The sequence below is a fragment of the Zootoca vivipara genome, chromosome Z2 (genome assembly GCF_965207765.1).
Source record: "Zootoca vivipara chromosome Z2, rZooViv2.hap1.1, whole genome shotgun sequence".
Lineage (NCBI taxonomy): Eukaryota > Metazoa > Chordata > Lepidosauria > Squamata > Lacertidae > Zootoca > Zootoca vivipara.
Window position 1 is genome coordinate 32,039,114 of NC_142585.1, and position 21,004 is coordinate 32,060,117.

At 43.8% G+C, this 21,004-nt stretch overlaps 1 protein-coding gene across 9 annotated transcripts in view; it reads right to left on the minus strand.

Moving 5' to 3' along the window:
- SNAPC4 (small nuclear RNA activating complex polypeptide 4) overlaps window positions 1-21,004 on the minus strand; it is a 95,524-nt gene that overhangs the window by 16,110 nt on the left and 58,410 nt on the right. For 4 of the 9 annotated variants that reach the window (XR_015948690.1, XM_035113165.3, XM_035113166.3 and 1 more), the window contains exons 1-11: window positions 15,190-15,605; window positions 13,220-13,361; window positions 12,195-12,244; window positions 9,971-10,132; window positions 8,579-8,704; window positions 6,897-6,975; window positions 5,165-5,246; window positions 4,157-4,261; window positions 3,089-3,161; window positions 2,755-2,919; window positions 724-871 (exon numbers count right to left, since the gene is read on the minus strand). Coding sequence is in view for 8 of the 9 variants with exons in the window: in XM_035113165.3 (XP_034969056.3) it covers window positions 724-871; window positions 2,755-2,919; window positions 3,089-3,161; window positions 4,157-4,261; window positions 5,165-5,246; window positions 6,897-6,975; window positions 8,579-8,704; window positions 9,971-10,132; window positions 12,195-12,244; window positions 13,220-13,352 (1,123 nt within the window). In the remaining variant the exon portion in view is untranslated. Of the gene's footprint in view, window positions 1-723; window positions 872-2,754; window positions 2,920-3,088; window positions 3,162-4,156; window positions 4,262-5,164; window positions 5,247-6,896; window positions 6,976-8,578; window positions 8,705-9,970; window positions 10,133-12,194; window positions 12,245-13,219; window positions 13,365-15,189; window positions 15,609-21,004 lie in introns of those variants that run through there. The other 5 variants (XM_088664717.1, XM_035113163.3, XM_035113162.3 and 2 more) reach the window with 5 other exon arrangements.

Below are 21,004 nucleotides of genomic sequence, written 5' to 3' on the forward strand. Positions count from 1 at the left end.
AGCAGGCGTGCTATGGTCCATGGGGTCACGAAGAGTCGGACACAACCAAACGACTAAACAACAACAACAAAAGCAAAAGAATTAAAAAGAAATGTCAGTAGACAAACATCTTCTTAATTGCCTGTGTAGGTGTGACAGCACAGAAACGTTTCCAGCAGGCGTTTTAAAAGCTGGCATGGAAGGCACCCATAGATTTTCTAGCGGCAGAGAGTTCCACAGGACTAGGCCAAGAACACTAAAGGCTTGGTTTCTCATTGTCATCAATTGAGCCTCACCAACTTGGGGAGCAGCCAACAATGCCCCAGTGGTTCTTAGCATTCAAACTGGGATATCATAAGTGTTCAAGTGATCCCAGAGGTGCACTGGACCTAAGCTGTTCAGGGCTTTGCAAATAATACAAGGTCCTTGAACTTGGCTTGGTAGGAGATGGGCAGCCAATGCAGCTATTTTAACAAGGGTGTCCCATGTTCTCAGCCAGAAGCTCCTGTCTTCAATCTAGTCACAGCATTATGCCCCAGCTGGAACTTCCAAACCAGAACCAAGGGCAGCCCCACACAGAATACACTGAAGTAGTCCTTCCTCAAGGTTACAAACGCATGGACTACAGCAATCAGGCTATCCTCATCCAGGAACAGGCCACAGTCTTGACATGGAAAGCTATGAAAGAAGGGAAGGTACTGCCATTGTGAGGAGGAGGGTCTTTCCCCCAAGGACACTACTTACTTTTCCGGTACGGAATGTGCTTCCCAACCCTCATTTCTTGGACCAGCTGCAGGAGTATCTCGTCCTCTTCCGGGCTCCACTCACTCTTCTTTAATTCCTTGTTGAAGGCCTGGAACGTCTGCAGGCATTGGAAAGCTGTGCGCTGTGTCTGGAGAGTACAGGAAAGCAAAGAGGAGGGGTGAGGAGAAGAAGAGGCTGTGTGAGGTGGAAGAGGAGGCACAGGTGGAGCAGCTGTCCATGTTAAGAGTTCCCCAAGTTGGCCTTCCCAGGGAGGAAGAGTCAGGTGCAAAAAGCACATTAAGAGGGCATTGCAGGAAAATAGGCCAAGCATCAACATACTACTAGGGGTGCTCTTCCACTTGTGGAATGCCTTCCCCTCACAAAACTGCCAGGCACCAAGCTTAAAAATCAGGTTACTTAACTCAAATTTTTAGCAACTGCTAACCTCCCCACTTAATTTCTAAAGTCCATCGTTTCCGTTCTAAGATTAGTTCTTTGATCATTGATCTACTCCCTATCTGGGTGCATTGTTTTAATGCCTTGGGGGGTGGGGAATAGGATTCCACAGGAGGACACTAATAGGCAAGGGGACAGCAGGCAGTGTAAATAACCATCAGACTAGTATCACCGGATCAACTGCATCAATTTTCTTGAATTAATTAAACTGAATAGTTTTAACTGGATTTTAAATGAATGTGCATTTAACTGGGACTGCTTTGAGTTTTATTGTGTATTATTCCTGAGCATAGCACAACACTATTCTGAAAACAGTGGTACCTCGGAATACAGGCACTTCAGGTTACAGACGCTTCAGGTTACAGACTCCGCTAACCCAGAAATAGTACCTCAGGTTAAGAACTTTGCTTCAGGATGAGAACAGAAATCGCACGACGGCAGTGGGAGGCCCCATTAGCTAAAGTGGTACCTCAGGTTAAGAACAGTTTCAGGTTAAGAACGAACCTCCATAATTAACCTGAGGTACCACTGTAATGCTTTTTACAAGGCTAGGGTGGGGGGCACTGGGGGGGGGGGTGTTTATGGAACCAAGGGGATGGGGCCCTAAAATGTTTGGGAACCACTGCTCTAAATAAATAACAATGAATAATATTCGCACAGCAGCATTAATAATAATATAGTAATAATAATAATAATTTATTATTTATACCCCGCCCAGCTGGCTGGGTTTCCCCAGCCACTCTGGGCGGCTTCCAACAGAAAAATAAAACACAGTAATCTATTAAACATTAAAAGCCTCCCTGAACAGGGCTGCCTTCAGATGTCTTCTAAAAGTCTGGTAGTTGTTTTCTTCTTTGACATCTGTTGGGAGGGCGTTCCACAGGGCAGGCGCCACCACCAAGAAGGCCCTCTGCCTAGTTCCCTGCAACTTGGCTTCTCGCAACGAGGGAACCGCCAGAAGGCCCTCGGTGCTGGACCTCAGTGTCCGGGCAGAATGATGGAGGTGGAGACGCTCCTTCAGGTATACTGGACCGAGGCCATTTAGGGCTTTAAAGGTCAGCACCAACACTTTGAATTGTGCTCGGAAACGTACTGGGAGCCAATGTAGATCTTTCAAGACCGGTGTTATGTGGTCTCGGCAGCTGCTCCCAGTCACCAGTCTAGCTGCCGCATTCTGGATTAGTTGTAGTTTCCGAGTCACCTTCAAAAGTAGCCCCACGTAGAGCGCATTGCAGTAGTCCAAGCGGGAGATAACTAGAGCATGCACCACTCTGGCTAGACAGTCTGCAGGCAGGTAGGGTCTCAGCCTGCATGCCAGATGGAGCTGATAGACAGCTGCCCTGGACACAGAGTTAACCTGCACATCCATGGACAGCTGTGAGTCCAAAATGACTCCCAGGCTGTGCACCTGGTCCTTCAGGGGCACAGTTACCCCATTCAGAACCAGGGAATCCTCCACACCTGCCCGCCTCCTGTCCCCCACGAACAGTACTTCTGTCTTGTCAGGATTCAACCTCAATCTTTCCCCAGACTCCTTCCCATCCCTAAGTCAAGAGCCCAATCCATGGGCCTCACCCCCAACTCCAGGGCGATGGCTTCCCAGTCCTGGCAGTTGCGCCTGGTGGCAATTTCCTTCATCTTTTCGACCTCCTCCTCATTCCACTCCCTCTTGCTGATGCTGGGGTGCTCGAAGTTCTGCCAGTACTTCCTCAACTCCTTCGCATTGCGGGTTCCTTCAAACTAGGGAGATGTGGGAGAGTAAAAGGGACCACACAGCCTGCACCACGAATAAAAAGGCCACAGGCCACATGAAGCGCAAGGGGCCACCCTCCTTCCATAGCTGCCCCATCACAGGATTTTTTAAAGCAATGAAGGGGAGCCCACCTCACCCCTGCCCACAATGACTCACATTTATGTTGGCGATCTTCTCCCAGTCGTGCTCATCCAACCTGTTCCCCAACAAAGATTCATCTGGCAGTTGGCTAGACTCCGCAAGAGAAAGAAGCGACATTTAGGGGAGAAACCAGCACCCAAGGGAGCAGAGTGAGCTGTGCTACTGCCCTCTTGCTCACTCACTAAGCGCTGCAAGGTGGGACCTTAACTCTCAGTTCTGGCACCCTCACAGGCCCAACTTCCCACTTGGTGGAGCCGCAGGAGAGGGCCATATTGATGGCGGCTGTTCCTAGGCTTTGGAACTCCCTTCCTAGAGAAACTAGACAAGATCTGCAACCTAGCTAAATATAGAGGCAGAATTCTTACATAATAATGATGATATCTAGTTAGGTTTAGGGATGATCACAGTATGCTACAGTCACAACCAATCAGATGCCATAGTGGACTTTCTTGTAAGATGGTTGAAAAATTCTACTTGGTAATGGAAAATGTTTTATCACTCATTGGCATAAGTCTGGGGCACAGGTGATGGTGTTACTAAAGGTGTTGACTCATTAAAAGAATAATACTTAACCCTTGTATATTTTGCCATTTTTCTGCTTCAACAAATAGCATGCTTAGGTACATAGGGAGCCATTTAGGGTCAGTGCCATCTAGAGAATTTCAGCAGGCCTTATAAAATGGAAGGCAGGTAACATAAACTAATTTAATAATGTCCCTTGATAAATTTAATAATTTTCCTAGAGAAAATAGACAACATCCCTCCTTGTTTTCCTGCTAGCAGGTGAAGATATTCTGACATGCCTTTGCTAACTGATTGTTGGTTTTTTGTTTTTTAAAAAAATGGAAGGGCTTTTAAATAATGCTGTGCTATTTTTACTGTTTGTGTTTTAAGAAATTTGTTTTTTATATTGTTTTATTTCTATCACAATTCAATTACTCCTTGACAAATGTATTTCATATGTTTTTACTTTTTAGAATTTTGCCTGTGTCATTTTAATTTATATAAGCCACCCTGAGTTCCAGCCTGGGGGAAAGACAGGATATAAATAATTATGAAAATAATAATTAGCAGGCTTCTTACTTTATATCTTCTATTTCCTGTGTTGTTTCCTGGATCTGCTTCAACAAAATCTGCCTCCCCATCTCATCCTTCAGTTTTTCCCGCTTCTCGCTGAGATAGTCAACCCTGGTCAGAAACATTTCCAAAACATTTAAGAGACATTTACATATGTGTAAAAAGAATCATGCAACGAATGCAGTGGGAACAATACTAGAAAATCTGGACACCAAACTTTGTATCTCTCAACCACGCCCTAAAACTCATGTCAAGTTCAATTTCAGTTCCTTTGCACACAAGTCAAAGCTAAGGCATATCTTGGATAGGGAAAATTCATTTTTAACCTAGAAACCTTGGGGTTTTGTGTTGCTACAAAGAAATGAGCATCAGTCTCAAAGTGCTGTGAATATTCACGAGGCAAATGCTATTTTTGTTGAAGACAAAAAACACAGCCCCACTGTTTCTGAACTATGAGGAATGGCAAAGTATAGATGACTCACAAATTAGGCACATATAACCTGTGTGATTTCAACTTTACAAAGCTAAAATTGCACAAATTAAATACACAGAAGGCAGAGAACTGAAAAGCTCTTTCCATGTCAGTTTTCCAGGTGTGGAAAGAACTCTTAAGCTCTCAGAGTTGCTTGCCAGGCTCTGGGAGACTATTGAGGGATCTTGCAGAAACTCAGACAGCCAGAACCCAGGAAGCAAGGTGGAAAGCTTAAAAGCAGTTAAGTGCTGTGCCATGTTTTTAAAGGGCATTTCCCGGTTTTCAAAGGGTTGTTTTGGGCTATATGGGGTTCCACCTTTATTTGATATCCCCAGAACATAACCCCTCCATAAGCCACAAGTCAACTGTCCAAACGTTTTTGAACAAATAAATACAACTAAGAGGTAACAAGAATTGGAAAATCAAGACACTTCTGGGCTAGATGGTGCAAAGGCCCTGATTCAGTACAGAATAGTCTGCTCTCCCAGCCCCACTTCTTTGGGATGGGGGAGCGTTTTGTGGGAGCCCCCTTCTGTACTTACTTCAAGAGCTTTGGCTGAAGCAGGTGCTGCAATTGGTCACTCACGACAGACTGACGGAGTAGCAGCTTCTCTTGGCTTTTCCCTATGGAAGACCAAGAGGGGTGGGGGGGGGGAAGGTGTTACAGAAGGTCATCAAGCAGCAGGAAGGAAGGCCAGGAGCCCAAGGGGAGGTGAAGCTAGGGGCAACAAAAGGCAGAGCCTACTCTCTCTAGTCTGTCCCCATCTCTCTCTCAGTAGTGGCTATGTTCCTATTTGGGATTAGTGGGGTGGAAGACAGGGAGCCCAAGCCTATGAGAGGTGGAACCAACTCAATCTAGCTTTGCCCCCATCCTCCTCCTGCCAGCTGAGAGGGCAACACTGGGGCTGGGAAGGGGAAGCTGGCAGGCGGGTCCATTATTGTAGGAGTATCTCCCCATTCTTATTCCATCCCTGAATTCATTTGGTGCAGCTAGAGCTTGACAGCCTGAAATCTGTGTGTGGAGCTTTACTAAACCTTTCCTAATAGAACAGACAGACTCTTTTTAAGTAGAAATGTGCACACGACTGTGTACTGTTACAGCTCATAGCACAACTGAAAGGAATGGAAGGTAAACAGATAAGATATAACAATAGAACAAAATACTAGCAGATCAACCAATCACAGTACAGTGGTACCTCAGGTTAAGAACTTAATTCGTTCCGGAGGTCCATTCTTAACCTGAAATTGTTCTTAACCTGAGGTACCACTTTAGCTAATGGGGCCTCCCACTGCCGCCGTGCCGCCAGCGTATGATTTCTGTTCTCATCCTGAAGCAAAGTTCTTAACCCGAGGTACTATTTCTGGGTTAGCAGAGTCTGTAACCTGAAGTGTCTGTAACCCGAGGTACCACTGTAGTTACACTAAGTCCTGGGTAAAGAAGAGAACAAAGATATAACTGATAACTGATAGATAACTGAAAGCAATTTTTCATTTAAAACATGTATCTACTGGAGTTTCTTTGGGGAACGTGGGTTAGGGCACACCCTTTACAAATTCCTCCAACATTCTGGTGTTAGCAATAGAATGAGAAGGTTGGGGTTGGATGGGATAGATTGTTGTAATCATTTGGTTATTTTGTAATTACATGTGTAGCTTAGCAGTGTACAATAGACTAGATTTAAGAGCATGGAAATTGCAGCCTGCCCCTGATTTTTTTCAGGAGACTGACTCCTACATACGTTTGAATAAATAAAGGCCTAATATTTATTTTTTCACATTTAAAGTCTGTGTCTATTTGGTGTTCCTTTGGGAACCCCAGCTGGGGCACACCCTTTATAAATTTATCCAACAGCACCCCCACCCCAGACTGCTGTTATAAGGCAGGCAAGTGGGGGCTGACCAAGGGCAGACGGAGGTTGGTGGGTCATTTGCCCCATTTTTCCCAGTGGACTAGACTCCCTGCTGCTGATAGGAAAACTCCAACCATCGTCATTCGCTCCCTTGGCTTCCATTTGTTGGAAACAGAGAAAGAAGGTGGTGGGCTCTCTCCTTTGCTGGAGTTTTGAAAAGCTGGTTGGTCACCTGTCAGGGATTCTTGAGCTGCGATTCTGGCATTGCAGGGAATTGGTATAGATGACCCTTGGGGTGGGGTGGGGGTCCTCTTTTAACTCTACAATTCCATGGTTCCAGAAGCCAAGTCAGCTCACGCTGAATGTTTCAATCAATTCAAACCTAAAATAAATATGTTGTTGTAGCTCCCCAAATCCCTCTTACATTTGATAGTGAGCAGCTCCGCAAAAGACTTGATGCCTTGTCTTGCTTTTTCCCTGGTGTCACTGTTGGCAGGAGGGCCCTAAAGAGGGGGAGGGGGAGAGAGAAAGGGCACTACAGATGTCACAAAATAATCCCACTTTGGTCCTCAATCTCTGTTGCCAGACAAGCCCCACTGGTGGTTTTCAAAAGTGTCTGCATAGTGTCAAAAGTGTTTGCATGGTCATGGGTTGCTATTATTTGTTTGTTTTAAAAAAATTGTGCTGCTTAAATGTAAAAAACAAACAAACCTCAAAGCAGTTTACACACACACACAAAAACCCACCATTAAATATTATAAATAAGAAGAATTTAACACTTTCCAAAAGTTAAAACAGTGATAGATTAAAAACAGATTCAAACTTCCATCAGATTTCCAAAAATCTGGGTGGGCTTGCCTGAGCAAAAAAGTTTTTTAGCGGGCACTGAAAAGAGTACAGGGAAACACCTGTCTGATGTCAATGGCAGGGAGTTCCCAAGTGTAGGCACCGTCACACTGAAGCAGGCATCCTCAAACTTCGGCCCTCCAGATGTTTTGGACTACAATTCCCATCTCCCCCGACCACTGGTCCTGCTAGCTAAGGATCATGGGAGTTGTAGGCCAAAACATCTGGAGGGCCGCAGTTTGGGGGTGCCTGCACTAAAGGATGGATGTATTGCAGATATAGAACAGGGATTACAGGGTTACTGTTAAGAGGGCCAGCTCTCCTAATCAAAGCAGTCAAGTGGGTGTATACAGGGGGGGGGGAAGAGCCTATTTTATTCTATGTGTTGCTGCACTACAGCTCCCATCAGCCCCTGCAGCTGGCATGGCCAGAGATCGGGGCAATGAGGGGAAGTCCAGCAACAACTGGGAGGTCTCAAGTCAGCCCCCCCTGGTATAAATGATCTCATTGGTACCTGGTTTGCAAACAAAGAGCAGCATCAAGCACCAGAATTTGGCCTCTTCATCTTCCAAGATGCATGGTGGTTAGAGCATTGGGCTAGGGCCTGGAAGGCCAGTGTTGAAGTCTCCCACTCAGTCATGAAACAATAGGTGATGTTTGTCCACTCCCTCACTCAGCCTAGCCTACTTTGCAGGGCTGTTGCTGGGATTAAATGAAGACTATGAACTGGGACAGAGAAGAGTTCAAATGCCCAACTGTCATGAAGTTCACTGGATGTGAACTTGGACTAGTCACTGTCTAACCTACCTCAGACTAACCTACCTCACAGGGTTGTTGTGGGAATTAAATGAGGACTAGGAAGTGGTAGAGAGCAGGGTTCAAATCCTCATTCGTCCTTGAAGCACACTGGGTGTGGCCTAGGGACAAGGACTGCCTTGGCCTCACGTACCTCACAGAATTGTTGTGAGGATAAAATGGAGAGGGGTGAGAAATTGTGATGTGTGTGTATGTGTGTGTATGTGTGGCTGTAGTGTTTTTGTTTTTGTTTTTATGGGATGGTATTCAATTTTGTTGTACTATGTACAATGACAATCTATCTAAATGCATATGCCACCTTGAGCTCTTTGGAGAAATGGTGGGATATGAACGTAATCAATCAATCAATCTTGCCATAAGACAAGGGGGTGGGAAACTAGGAAAGGAGACAGGGTTGTCCACCTCCATCCCCAGGAGGAAGAGAGGCCAGCAATGGATACTTACGAACCCTGACGTCATGTCCTTGAAGTATGGCTTCATGAAATGGCCCAGAAACATATTTGCTGGCAAGGTTTTGCTGTCGCTTGACTTAGTGCCTCTCGTCCCAGCCAGCTCCCATGTCAGCTTTTCCTGCAAGGCATTGAAAAGAGAGACAGAGAAGAAGAATCGTAGAATTGTGGGTTTGAAAGTGCACCAAGGGTCATCTGGTCCAACCCCCTACAATGCAAGAAGTTTAGGGAAGCGGCTCTGAAACTTTTTGGGGCCACTACCCCCTAGGTTCCATGAACTCAACCCCACTGCCTCCTACCCTATAAAAAGTATTATTCGGAAGAGCAGCTTGCATGACCCGCTGAGGAAGATAATAGCACAGTAAGATTCAAAACAGTAACAATTGCACAGTCATTCAAAATCCAATCAAACTATTGAGTTTCATTAATTAACCAAAAAGGTGAATGTGATCCAGTCATATTAGATATTCCATTAAAATATTTGTATGCATTCCTACTATGAAAATGTAAGGGAATTGATAGCATAAAATATTTATTTATAGCTACACACAGGTCTCGTTTACTGAATACAATGTGGTCCCTGGGTTTCCTGCAGGCATCTGGTTGGCCACAGTGAGAAGAGGGTGTTTTTAAACTTTTTATTAGTGCTTTTATCTAGGGTTTTTTAATTGTGTGAGCTGCCCTGAGATATTTTGGCGAAGAGTGTATATACATTTAATAAATAAATAATAATTAAAAAACTTAAAGCACCAGAGCCCTCACCCTTCCAGCAACTGTTATTCAGAGGCACACTTGTGATGGCAGAGCACAGCCATCATGGTTAATAGCCAATGAGAGCGTTCTGCTCCTCCATTAATTTGTCCATTAATTTTAAAGCAATCACTGTCTTCTGCTGGAGAAAGTTTAACTCTGTGCTGCAGTTAAGAAATCATTTCTGTTATATTTCCTGAACTTTCCAGCATTCAACTTCCTTGGATGTCAACACATTCCAGTGTTATGAGAGAGGAGTACTGTAAAACTATTCTCTATCCACTTGCTCCATGCACTGCAAATTTTATAAACTTCTATCATGTCACCTCTTCCTCACCTTTTTTCTAAACTAAAAGGTCCCAACCTTTGCTCATAAGGGTGTCACTTCATTCCCCCTTGATCATTTGGGTCACAATTTTCTGAAGCTTTTCCAACTCTGCAATGTTCCTTTTGAGGTGAGGTGACCAGCCTTCCAAATCTGGCTTCACCACAGATTTGTATTACTATATTGGCAATTTTATTTTCAATCCCTAGCAAGGAATCTGCTTTGTTCAGGCTACAACACAACTCCACAAATCCCCAGAGAAAGCTGAAACATTCCAGAGTATTCTTAAAGCAGCCCCACCACAACACCGACCTGCTGCTCTCTGTTCTGGGCCAGCCAGAGGGTGATCTCCTCAATCTTCTCCTGAATTACCTCCTGGTAAACCATGTTCATGTGCAAGCAGGTTTCCAGGGACTGAGGGAGATGGATGTCCACTTCACTCCCCACTCCTTCCTCCCCATCTAGGTCTACCTCCTGATCCAGAAGGAGAAAAGGAAGAGTTGATCAGATGGCTGGAAAAAACAGACTTTACAGAAGGTAGAGAAGCGGGCAATTGATTTAGTTGGATGCATCAAGGGCATAACCCTTGAAATTCCTACAGACAATATCACCTTCCTTTGCAAATGTCAAACATGTTTTCTCCCAAGGTTTCCGCAACCAGAGGGACCGCTTCTGCGCATATGCGCACGGCGAAACACTTCTGGGTTTGCTGCTTTTACCCGAGGGTAATGTAAGCCAAGGTGCTACTGTATCGCTTAGTTACCAGAGGGGCTGAAATAAACTTGGTTCATGTTATCACGTATAGTGGGAATGCAAGTTGGTGCAAGATATAGGGAATTTGATTTTCATGGAAATAAATATACCAAAGACACTATGGCTTGTTGTCCAAAATTAAATTTTGTGAATACTTCTGATGCCAATGTAGATATATTGGCAAAAGGTCTTATATATAACCTTGGCAGCTCAAACTATCATGGCAACTCAATGGAAAACATCTTACACTGGGAGTTCAATACCCCTGACTCTGGAAGATAGCTAGAATGAACAAAATTACGCCTAGCCTGAGATACAGAACTAACTGCCAGACACTTTTATATGATCTGGCATTCTTTTACAACATCTACACTTTCAAGACAACCTTTACTGAAAGCCTGGCAAATCTGGAACTAGATCCGATAATTTGATAACACTGATAGCCCTTTCTTGGATTTTGTTATTTTATCCCACATGCAACTAGACTTGGTCTACATGCCAGTTTTATAATTTTGCTTTAATTGTCATCTGTTGTTATAATTGTTCTCTCTGTTTATATACACTTTAATAACTGTACCAAATAAAAATACTATTTTCTTGCAGCATAGAATCATTGAATTAAAGTGTTGAAAGGGACCCTGAGGGTCATCTAGTCTAACCCCCTGCAATGCAACTCATTCATCTTTTTTTGTTTTTTGTTGTTCCTGTGAAGCCTCTGCCAAAATGACTACACATACACACACACATAGAGGGATATATGTTGTCGTTTCTGCATTGCACAGGGCTGGAATAGATTACAGACACTCTGAATTTTTGACTCTTCCTCAGAAATAAACCAGCAGCAACAGCAACAGATGTATCCACTCAACCCACCTCTGGATCTGAACCACAGCCAAGCATTTCTTCTAGCTATCAGTCAACCCTCCTGGGCCTTGTATCATCTGCAGTAGCATCCAGTGAGGGAGAGGAGGAAGACTAAGAACTTCATTCACCCCTCAATGGTAACTGCAGTGAGTTTTTAAACAGTTTTTAAATGGTTTTCTAGGGGAAGTTCTGGGTTTACATAATTTTGCTTATAAGCATGAAGACCAAGAATGTAACATAAGATGCAAGTTACCTGTAAATAAATTATACGCCAGCCACTTTGGGAACCTTTTTCACTGAAAGGCCCAGTGCCCTGCTTATGTATTTATTAAATATCCAATTAAATTTCTAGCCCACTTTCCTCCCCAAAAGCCCAGACCTTGAGACATTTCATGTTTCTTCTCACAAGTGATCTCATGAGCAGAAAAGTGAACTGGAATTTAATAATAGCTTAGAGGGGCCTAGATGGAACTTCCACAAAGAAGGCCAAAGTCCTTTACCCTTATGGAGACTAACTTTTTAACAACAACAAAAAAGGATGTGATTGTGTATGTAACACATAGGTAAAGGTAAAGGGACCCCTGACCGTTACGTCCAGTCGCGGACGACTCTGGGGTTGCGGCGCTCATATCGCTTTACTGGCCGAAGGAGCTGGCGTTTGTCCGCAGACAGCTTCTGGGTCATGTGGGCAGCATGACTATGCCGCTTCTATTTACCTACTTGCACTACTTGAACTACTAGGTTGATAGGAGCTGGGACCGAGCAACGGGAGCTCACTCCGTCACGGGGATTCGAACCGCTGACCTTCTGATCGGCAAGCCCAAGACTCAGTGGTTTAGACCACAGCGCCACCTGCATCCCTGTATGTAACATATTAAACCTCCAAAACAGGAAGATATTATTTGAACCAGTTACTTGCCATGTTGTCATGAGTATCAGAATCATCATCATCATCATCATCAAGGTCATCTGACAGGAAAGGAAAGGAAATATTAGACAGGACAGAATACAGGCAAAGAAAGCAAAAATTTCAAGCAGTCATGGGAAGGAAGACAGCCTAACTCTTGACACTCTTGGTGTGTAGGGGTTAAGTTAAGCTAAGGTACTAAGTAGGTTCACATCACAGCTTGCTGGGTAGCCTTAGAAAAGCTATAATGTGCTACACAGGGAGAATAACAGCAGCATATCGTACAGGCTTGCTGTAAGGATTAATCAGATCATATTTGTCCGTCAGGACCGTGTTTAAAAACAAAGGTGAGTGCAAATTTAGGATGCATGTGAGAAGCACTCTGAGGGCTACTACCAGATAAACACTTATGATGGTAGGCAGTGGACATTCCCGGGCTTATGTAGAGATTGAACCTGAGGCCCTCTGTATGCATACAGATAAATGGCACAATGAAGAATGATGAACCACTGTGGTGGTATTCTGGATGTATTTGAACTAAAATCCCACAAACTCTAATCAAGTAACAATCCCATCTCCTACCAAGGCAGCCTCAAGATCCTTGTATTAATTTACAAAGCCCTGTCACTTAGGCCCAAGGTACCTCAGGGATCACCCAAACCTTTATAATATCCCAGCTGAATCACAGAGATCACCCGCAACAGCATTGCTGGTTGTTCCCTGAATTGGTGAGGTTCATTTGACAAGGAGTTCTGGGTGTCATCAATCCAGTCCTATGAAACTCTCTGCCACTAGAGATGTAGCAGCTGCTGAAAACTTTTCTATTCCACCAGGCCTACTACACAGGCAATTAAGACAACATCCTTCTACAGTGATTATCTGATGTCTATCTTTAACCTTTTGTGGGTTTGATGGATGGTTTTTAATGCTATAAACCACTTTAATATATTTAATATATGACACTGCGGTCATAGAAATATTTTTATAAATAAATGTGGGTTGTAGAAGACATAAGAAACACTTAACAAGCATCGCACCTTCAATGTCGGAGACCAACTCAGAACTAGAGCTTGAGATTTGGGACTCGTTGCTTGGGATGTTGGGGCCCAGGCTCCTTTCCAGCTCTTCAATCTCCCGACGGAGTTTCTCTCTTTCTGCATCTATATCCATCACTTATATCTGCTACCAAGAAGAGATAAAGACAAAAAAAGAACCATAAGAAAGAAACAATCATTAGCAGTGATTCCTGTATTGCAGGGGGCTGTACTAGATGGCCAATGGGGGTCTTTTCTAACTCTGCAAATCTTTGGTTCTATGAATCTGTGCACTTAGGCACTCCTACACATTAAGCAGTACTAGAAGCACTGATCTGCAATAGGAACATGAGAACCTGCTTTATGCGCATGTCGGGGGGGGGGTTCAGGTTCCTGAAGGACTTGGCTTTCATTATGGGTGGTACCCATAGCTCAGTGGTAGAGCACACAGAAAGTCTCAGGTTCAGTCCCAGGTATGGAAGGCTCTCCAGTAGCAGAGCTGAGAAAAGACCAGAGAAATGCTGTAAATCAGCACAAATGCTACAGAAATGCAGGATTGTTAAGAATCCGCTGTCAATATAAGGAAACTTTCACTTAACACAGGATTGTCAGAAGCTGCCAATTAATTATTATTTGGTGATAGTTTGAGTTAATGTTTTATATGCTATTATATTCTACTGGGTTAATGAATATTAATTTTATATGTTGTTTATTTTAAAATTACATTTTTATTATGACTTATTGGCATTGTGTAATGTTGTGTGTAATTTTGTTGTATTTTTTGCTGATCCAGCTTGTAAACTGCAATATAGCAATACAGAAACGTGGTATACAAATTAAAAGTAAAAAGAAATGAAGTCAGACCACTGGCTCATCTATCCTAGTACTGACTGCAACTCTCTAGGTTTTCAAACAGTTTTTCTGAAGCCCTACACAGAGATGACAGAAACTGAAGTCTTTTGCTAGTATGTGTTATAAATTTGTAAAGTTGTAAATTTCCACTTTTAGTTTTTATGGTTTTGAATTTAAACACCAGCCTAAGAAGTTGCTTTTTGTTGAATCAGATCCTTGGTTCCTCTAGCAGAGTGCTGCCTGCACTGACTGGCAGCATCTCTATGTCAAGCTGCAGTGCAAGCCCCACGAAAACCTTAACGCTTTGCCCCTTTGCAATGGCAAGACATTGGCATCAGTCTGTCTCAAGAGATAATAGAGAGCCCATCGAGGGATGAAATCAAATTGCTGCATTAGCAAGTGATCTCCTGGGGCACAAGCTTGGGCAGTGTGTATGGAAGCCCTGGGCTGCCCACATAACATGACCCCACTCTTCAGTCTCACTGCTGTGGTTCAAAGGAAAGCAGGGCAATACAGTTGGCACCAACTTGGCTGCAAAAGTTGCCCAAAGGAGGCGTACAAGGTGCACTCCAGACTTGTGTACGGTTTACTCCCTATCCTTTTATTCTCCCAAAAATATCCCACATGACAGTAGAGATTTAGGTTCAGTTTTCCTTCTCCTAGATGGGCTACCTTCCCAGGGGCAGATGAGCATTGTCTGCCACTTACTCCCTTCTACAGCATGTGCAAGAAATTGCCATCTTGTCCATTTGACCCAATATTGGTCTCTTCTGCTCAATCCATGGTAGCCTGTGTTCTCATGCAGAGGGTTTGAGAGCCATCGGCTACCCTAACCTGGTTTAGCGTGCCAGTCAAAACCATTTGTGATGGGTGGCTACTGTTGTATGTTGCCAGCTTCTAGGAGCCACAGGAGAGGGGTGAGTGCAGAGTGGGGACCAAAGGTGGGCAAACCACCCCAGAAGGAGCATAATGTGTCCCCCACCAGATGCGTACCTAGCACCCAATGCACCACCCCAGGGCAAGAAAACCTGGATGATCAAAGGAAGTCTTAGCTGCACCATCTAGGAAGGAGAGCCTCTGCCCATAGGCAGCTTGCACCAAGAGGCAGGCCCTCTACTCACCGCATTCTCACAAGGAGCATCTGCCCGGAGGGAGTAGCGAAAGACTGGGCTAGCAGGGCAGCAAGGGCGTCTGGGGCCCCCTTATGCTGAAGAGGGGAAGGACGCTAAACCCAAGCCGAGACACACTGTAACCATCTCTGCCAACGAAGCCAGAAAAGGCACTAGTCCACAGGGAGGTATTTGTTCCCTCTCGCAACCAAAGTTGTTCGTCCTGATCGCCTAAGAGGAGATCTGACTAGCCACAGGCTGGCTAACAAGTCTGGTCACAGCAGAGGCACAAAAGACGGCAGTTTCAGCAGACCGGCGGACTTGCTCACCAAGGGACTGCCTGGAACCGGAAGTCAACAAAACTGAACACCTAGAAGCGGCCCCTTCAGCGTCCCAACAACCGTTCAGCCGTGACCCGCCCCTTCCGCTCTGCCGGCAAACCAATAGATGCCCGCTCCTGCATTGGCGCCGTAGCCAATGCCAGGGCAAAAAGGAACAGCCCACGTGCTCGGCTCTGCCTAATGACCGCGTGGCCTACTGAGTTTGAAAAAGGAAAAGGAAAAAGTAGCTTGGCCGCAAGTGCGAAGTTTGGTTGATAGGAGAAGCCAGGCAAACGCCAGTATCACGTGTGAAGACTACAGCCAATTAGGAGAGCAGGTCGCTCTGATCCCTCCCCTCCTTCAGTAAAAGGTGTGTCTGAGGGGTCTAAAGGTGTGTCTAAGCAACAGATCCCGCCCCATTTTCTTCCGCATGCGCAGTGGCAGGAAGAAGGAGGGGAGAGACTACAGGTGGGAAGGAAGCGCATGCGCAGACCACCTTCGCCCCAATTTTTTTGTTGTTGTTGTCGTCATTTCATTTCTGTACAGTTTTATATTTTTAAGAAGCAGGTTTACAATCTACATTTAAATATCAACTAAAACAACCCAGAACAAAACATTTCCTAAGAAAGTCAAATATACTGTATTGTACATTCAAAGCAACATACCGGTAATTAACAGGAAACTAAAATATTATCTTAAAGATTTCAATATAAAACATTACAACAAATGAGGCTCAGTACATAATGCACATGTAATTTGTGACTCTTCAAAATGTATTAGAGGTTGAGTCCCTTGCTTTTTAATTGTTATAATTGCTATTTAATTGTTAATTATGCTATTTTAATTATTCCTTAATCATTAACCAAGTAATTTATTAACATATAATTAGGCAGTACTCCACCCCACTGGTTTTCTTTTAACAATGATTTTAATTATTTCATTATTTAAAATATCACTGCTCATTTCAAGAAGTGAGGTTACAGGAACCAGGCAGAGGGCCTTATTGGTCTGGCGCCCACACTATGGAATGTCCTCCCATCAGATGTCAAGGAAATAAACAACTACCTGACTTTTAGAAGACATCTGAAAGCAGCCCTGTATGAGGTTTTTAATGTTTGAGGTTTTTTGTGTTTTAATATTCTGTTGGAAGCTGTCCAGAGTTGCTGGGGCAAACCAGTTAAATGGGTGGCATATAAATATTATTATTATTAGTAGTAGTAGTAGTAGTAGTAGTATACTATTAAGGTAGGTCAGATTCAGAAAGCGAGGGAATGGTTCCAGGAAGCTTCCTTGGGACACTTTCTTCTTTGGCAAGGGGTTTTGGCGGGAGAAGAATCTGACTCCTGGAATCCGCAGGCTAATAGAGAAGGCTTCTGGGAGGGTTGGTGTCAATAATATGCCATAGAGAGGGCAAGATCTCTGATTATTTTATTATTTTGATCTCTTAGCCAGTCACCCTCTTTTGATAATTTTAAAGTGTGCATACATAGCAGGCCACACTCAACAGAAAACCAATCCTTCACCATTCAAAATTAGGAAATATTCTGTTAAAAAATAGACACTATATTTCACCACACAGAACAATCTCAAAGCTATCTTGGCTGCCTTAATTAATTCATAAGCAAAAGGTCCTAGTACAGGTGATGATGAATTTGATGCAAATCTAAAAAATGAATGAATATACTTTTTGGACAGAGTGCGGGAAGTGAATCAATATATAATCCAGGGACAACTTTACATAATTTCTTTCTCTTAGTATCTTAAACTTGTAAAGCTGCTAGTGTGTGTGGGGGGGGACCCCAAACTTCACTAGGGCTATGCAATGTCTAGTTTCCCATATTGTTGTATGTTGTTGTTGTTCAGTCGTATCCGACTCTAGTGAGCACTCAGGGCTGATTTCCTTAAGAATAGATATATCACCAGCTAAACATCATAATAAATTGAAATAACACCTCTCCAGGGAACAAGCCTGGGCAATGTATATAGAGGTCCTGGACTGCCCTGACAACAAGATTCCCCTCTCAGCTGTGCTCCTAAGCAAAGCACCAATTTGGAAACAGAAATTGCCCAAGGAGGTGTACAAGGCACCACCCAACGGACTTCTGTAGGGTTTGTTCCTGAGGAAACAAATCAGAAGCCCTTAAGAGCCAGCAACCTTTTCTCAGAACCAGCATTAGAAGAACCACAATTGAGCACAGAAGCTCTATACAGTACAGTACATTACAGTACAGAACAGTACAGTGGTGCCTCGCAAGACAAATTTAATTCGTTCCGCGAGTCAATTCGTTTGTTTGGAAAATTCATCTTTCGAATCGTAGTTTCCCATAGAAATGCATTGATATTTCTCCCCCCCCATAGGAATGCATTAATTAAATTTGAATACATTCCTATGGGAAACCACGATTCGCAAGATAAATTTTTCGCAAAATGAATTCGTCTTGCGAGTCTTGCGAAAAATTCATCTTGCAGGGCATTCGTCTTGCGAGGTACCACTGTAGTACCTTTTCCTAAAAGGAAGTCTTTGTGCAATTCTGGGGTTACACCACTAGAGGTGCATTTGGCATGTTTTTGGTTTTTTTTGACTGAAATAGCATGTAGTTGTTGTTTAGTCGTTTAGTCGTGTCCGACTCTTCATAACCCCATGGACCAGAGCACGCCAGGCACTCCTGTCTTGCACTGCCTCCCGCAGTTTGGTCAAACTCATGTTCGTAGCTTCGAGAACACTGTCCAACCATCTCGTCCTCTGTCGTCCCCTTCTCCTAGTGCCCTCCATCTTTCCCAACATCAGGGTCTTTTCCAGGGAGTCTTCTCTTCTCATGAGGTGGCCAAAGTATTGGAGCCTCAGCTTCACGATCTATCCTTCCAGTGAGCACTCAGGGTTGATTTCCTTAAGAATGGATAGGTTTGATCTTCTTGCAGTCCATGGGACTCTCAAGAGCCTCCTCCAGCACCATAATTCAAAAGCATCCATTCTTCAGCGATCAGCCTTCTTTATGGTCCAGCTCTCACTTCCATACATCACTACTGGGAAAACCATAGCTTTAACTATATGGACCTTTGTAGGCAAGGTGATGTCTCTGCTTTTTAAGATGCTGTCTAGGTTTGTCGTTGCTTTTCTCCCAAGAAGCAGGCGTCTTTTAATTTCGTGACCGTCTGCAGTGATCAAGGAGCCCAAGAAAGTAAAATCTCTCACTGCCTCCATTTCTTCCCCTTCTATTTGCCAGGAGGTGATGGGACCAGTGGGCATGATCTTGGTTTTTTTGATGTTGAGCTTCAGACCATATTTTGCGCTCTCCTCTTTCACCCTCATTAAAAGGTTCTTTAATTCCTACTCACTTTCTGCCATCAAGGTTGTGTCATCTGCATATCTGAGGTTGTTGATATTTCTTCCGGCAATCTTAATTCCGGCTTGGGATTCATCTAGTCCAGCCTTTCGCATGATGAATTCTGCATATAGGTTAAATAAGCAGGGAGACAATATACAACCTTGTTGTACTCCTTTCCCAATTTTGAACCAATCAGTTGTTCCATATCCAGTTCTAACTGTAGCTTCTTGTCCCACATAGAGATTTCTCAGGAAACAGATGAGGTGTTCAGGCACTCCCATTTCTTTTAGAACTTGCCATAGTTTGCTGTGGTCGACACAGTCAAAGGCTTTTGCATAGTCAATGAAGCAGAAGTAGAGGTTTTTCTGGAACTCTCTAGCTTTCTCCATAATCCAGCGCATGTTTGCTATTTGGCCTCTGGTTCCTCTGACCCTTCGAAATCCAGCTTGCACTTCTGGGAGTTCTCGGTCCACATACTGCCTAAGCCTGCCTTGTAGAATTGTAAGCATAACATTGCTAGCGTGTGAAATGAGTGCAATTGTGCGGTAGTTGGAGCATTCTTTGGCACTGCCCTTCTTTGGAGTTGGGATGTAGACTGATCTTCTCCAATCCTCTGGCTATTGCTGAGTTTTCCAAACTTGCTGGCATATTGGGTGTAGCACCTTAACAGCATCATCTTTTAAAATTTTAAATAGTTCAGCTGGAATATCATCACTTCCACTGGCCTTGTTATTAGCAGTGCTTTCTAAGGCCCATTTGACTTCACTCTCCAAGATGTCTGGCTCAAGGTCAGCAACCACACTACCTGGGGTGTACGAGACCTCCATATCATTCTGGTATAATTCTTCTGTGTATTCTTGTCACCTCTTCTTGATGTCTTCTGCTTCTGTTAGGTCCTTACCACTTTTGTCCTTTATTATGGTAATCTTTGTACGAAATGTTCCTTTCATCTCTCCAATTTTCTTGAACAGATCTCTGGTTTCCCCCGTTCTATTGTTTTCCTCTACTTCTTTGCATTGCTTGTTTAAGAAGGCCCTCTTGTCTCTCCTTGCTATTTTTTGGAAATCTGCATTCAGTTTCCTGTATCTTTCCCTATCTCCCTTGCATTTTGCTTGCCTCCTCTCCTCCGCTATTTGTAAGGCCTCGTTGGACAGCCATTTTGCTTTCTTGCATTTCCTTTTCCTTGGGATGGTTTTCGTTGCTGCCTCCTGCATAATGTTACGAGCCTCCATCCATAGTTCTTCAGGCACTCTGTCCACCAAATCTAAATCCTTAAACCTGTTCCTCACTTCCACTGTGTATTCATAAGGGATTTGATTTAGATTGTATCTTACTGGCCCGGTGGTTTTCCCTACTTTCTTCAGTTTAAGCTGGAATTTTGCTGTAAGAAGCTGATGATCTGAGTTACAGTCAGCTCCAGGTCTTGTTTTTGCTGACTGTATGGAGCTTCTCCATCTTTGGCTGCAGATAATATAATCAATCTGATTTCGATGCTGCCCATTTGGTGATATCCATGTGTAGAGTCGTCTCTTGTGTTGTTGGAAAAGAGTGTTTGTGATGACCAGTTTGTTCTCTTGACAGAACTCTATTAGCCTTTGCCCTGCTTCATTTTGAACTCCAAGGCCAAACTTGACAGTTGTTCCTTTTATCTCTTGATTCCCTACTTTAGCATTCCAATCCCCTGTAATGAGAATAACATCCTTCTTTGGTGTCATTTCTAGGTGTTGTAAGTCTTCATAGAATTGGTCAATTTCAGTTTCTTCAGCACTGGTAGTTGGTGCATAAACTTGGATTACTGTGATGTTAAAAGGTCTGCCTTGGATTCGTATTGAGATCATTCTGTCATTTTTGAGATTGCATCCCATTACAGCTTTTGCCACTCTTTTGTTGACTATGAGCGCCACTCCATTTCTTCTACAGGATTCTTGCCCGCAGTAGTAGATATGATAGCCATCCGAAGTGAATTCGCCCATTCTCCTCCATTTTAGTTCACTGATGCCCAGGATGTCAATATTTATTCTTGCCATCTCATTTTTGACCACACCCAGCTCACCATTATCCATGGTTCTTACATTCCAGGTTCCTATGCAATATTTTTCTTTACAGCATCGGACTTCCCTTTCACTTCCAGGCATATCCGCAACTGAGTGACCTTTCGGCTTTGGCCCAGCCGCTCCATCA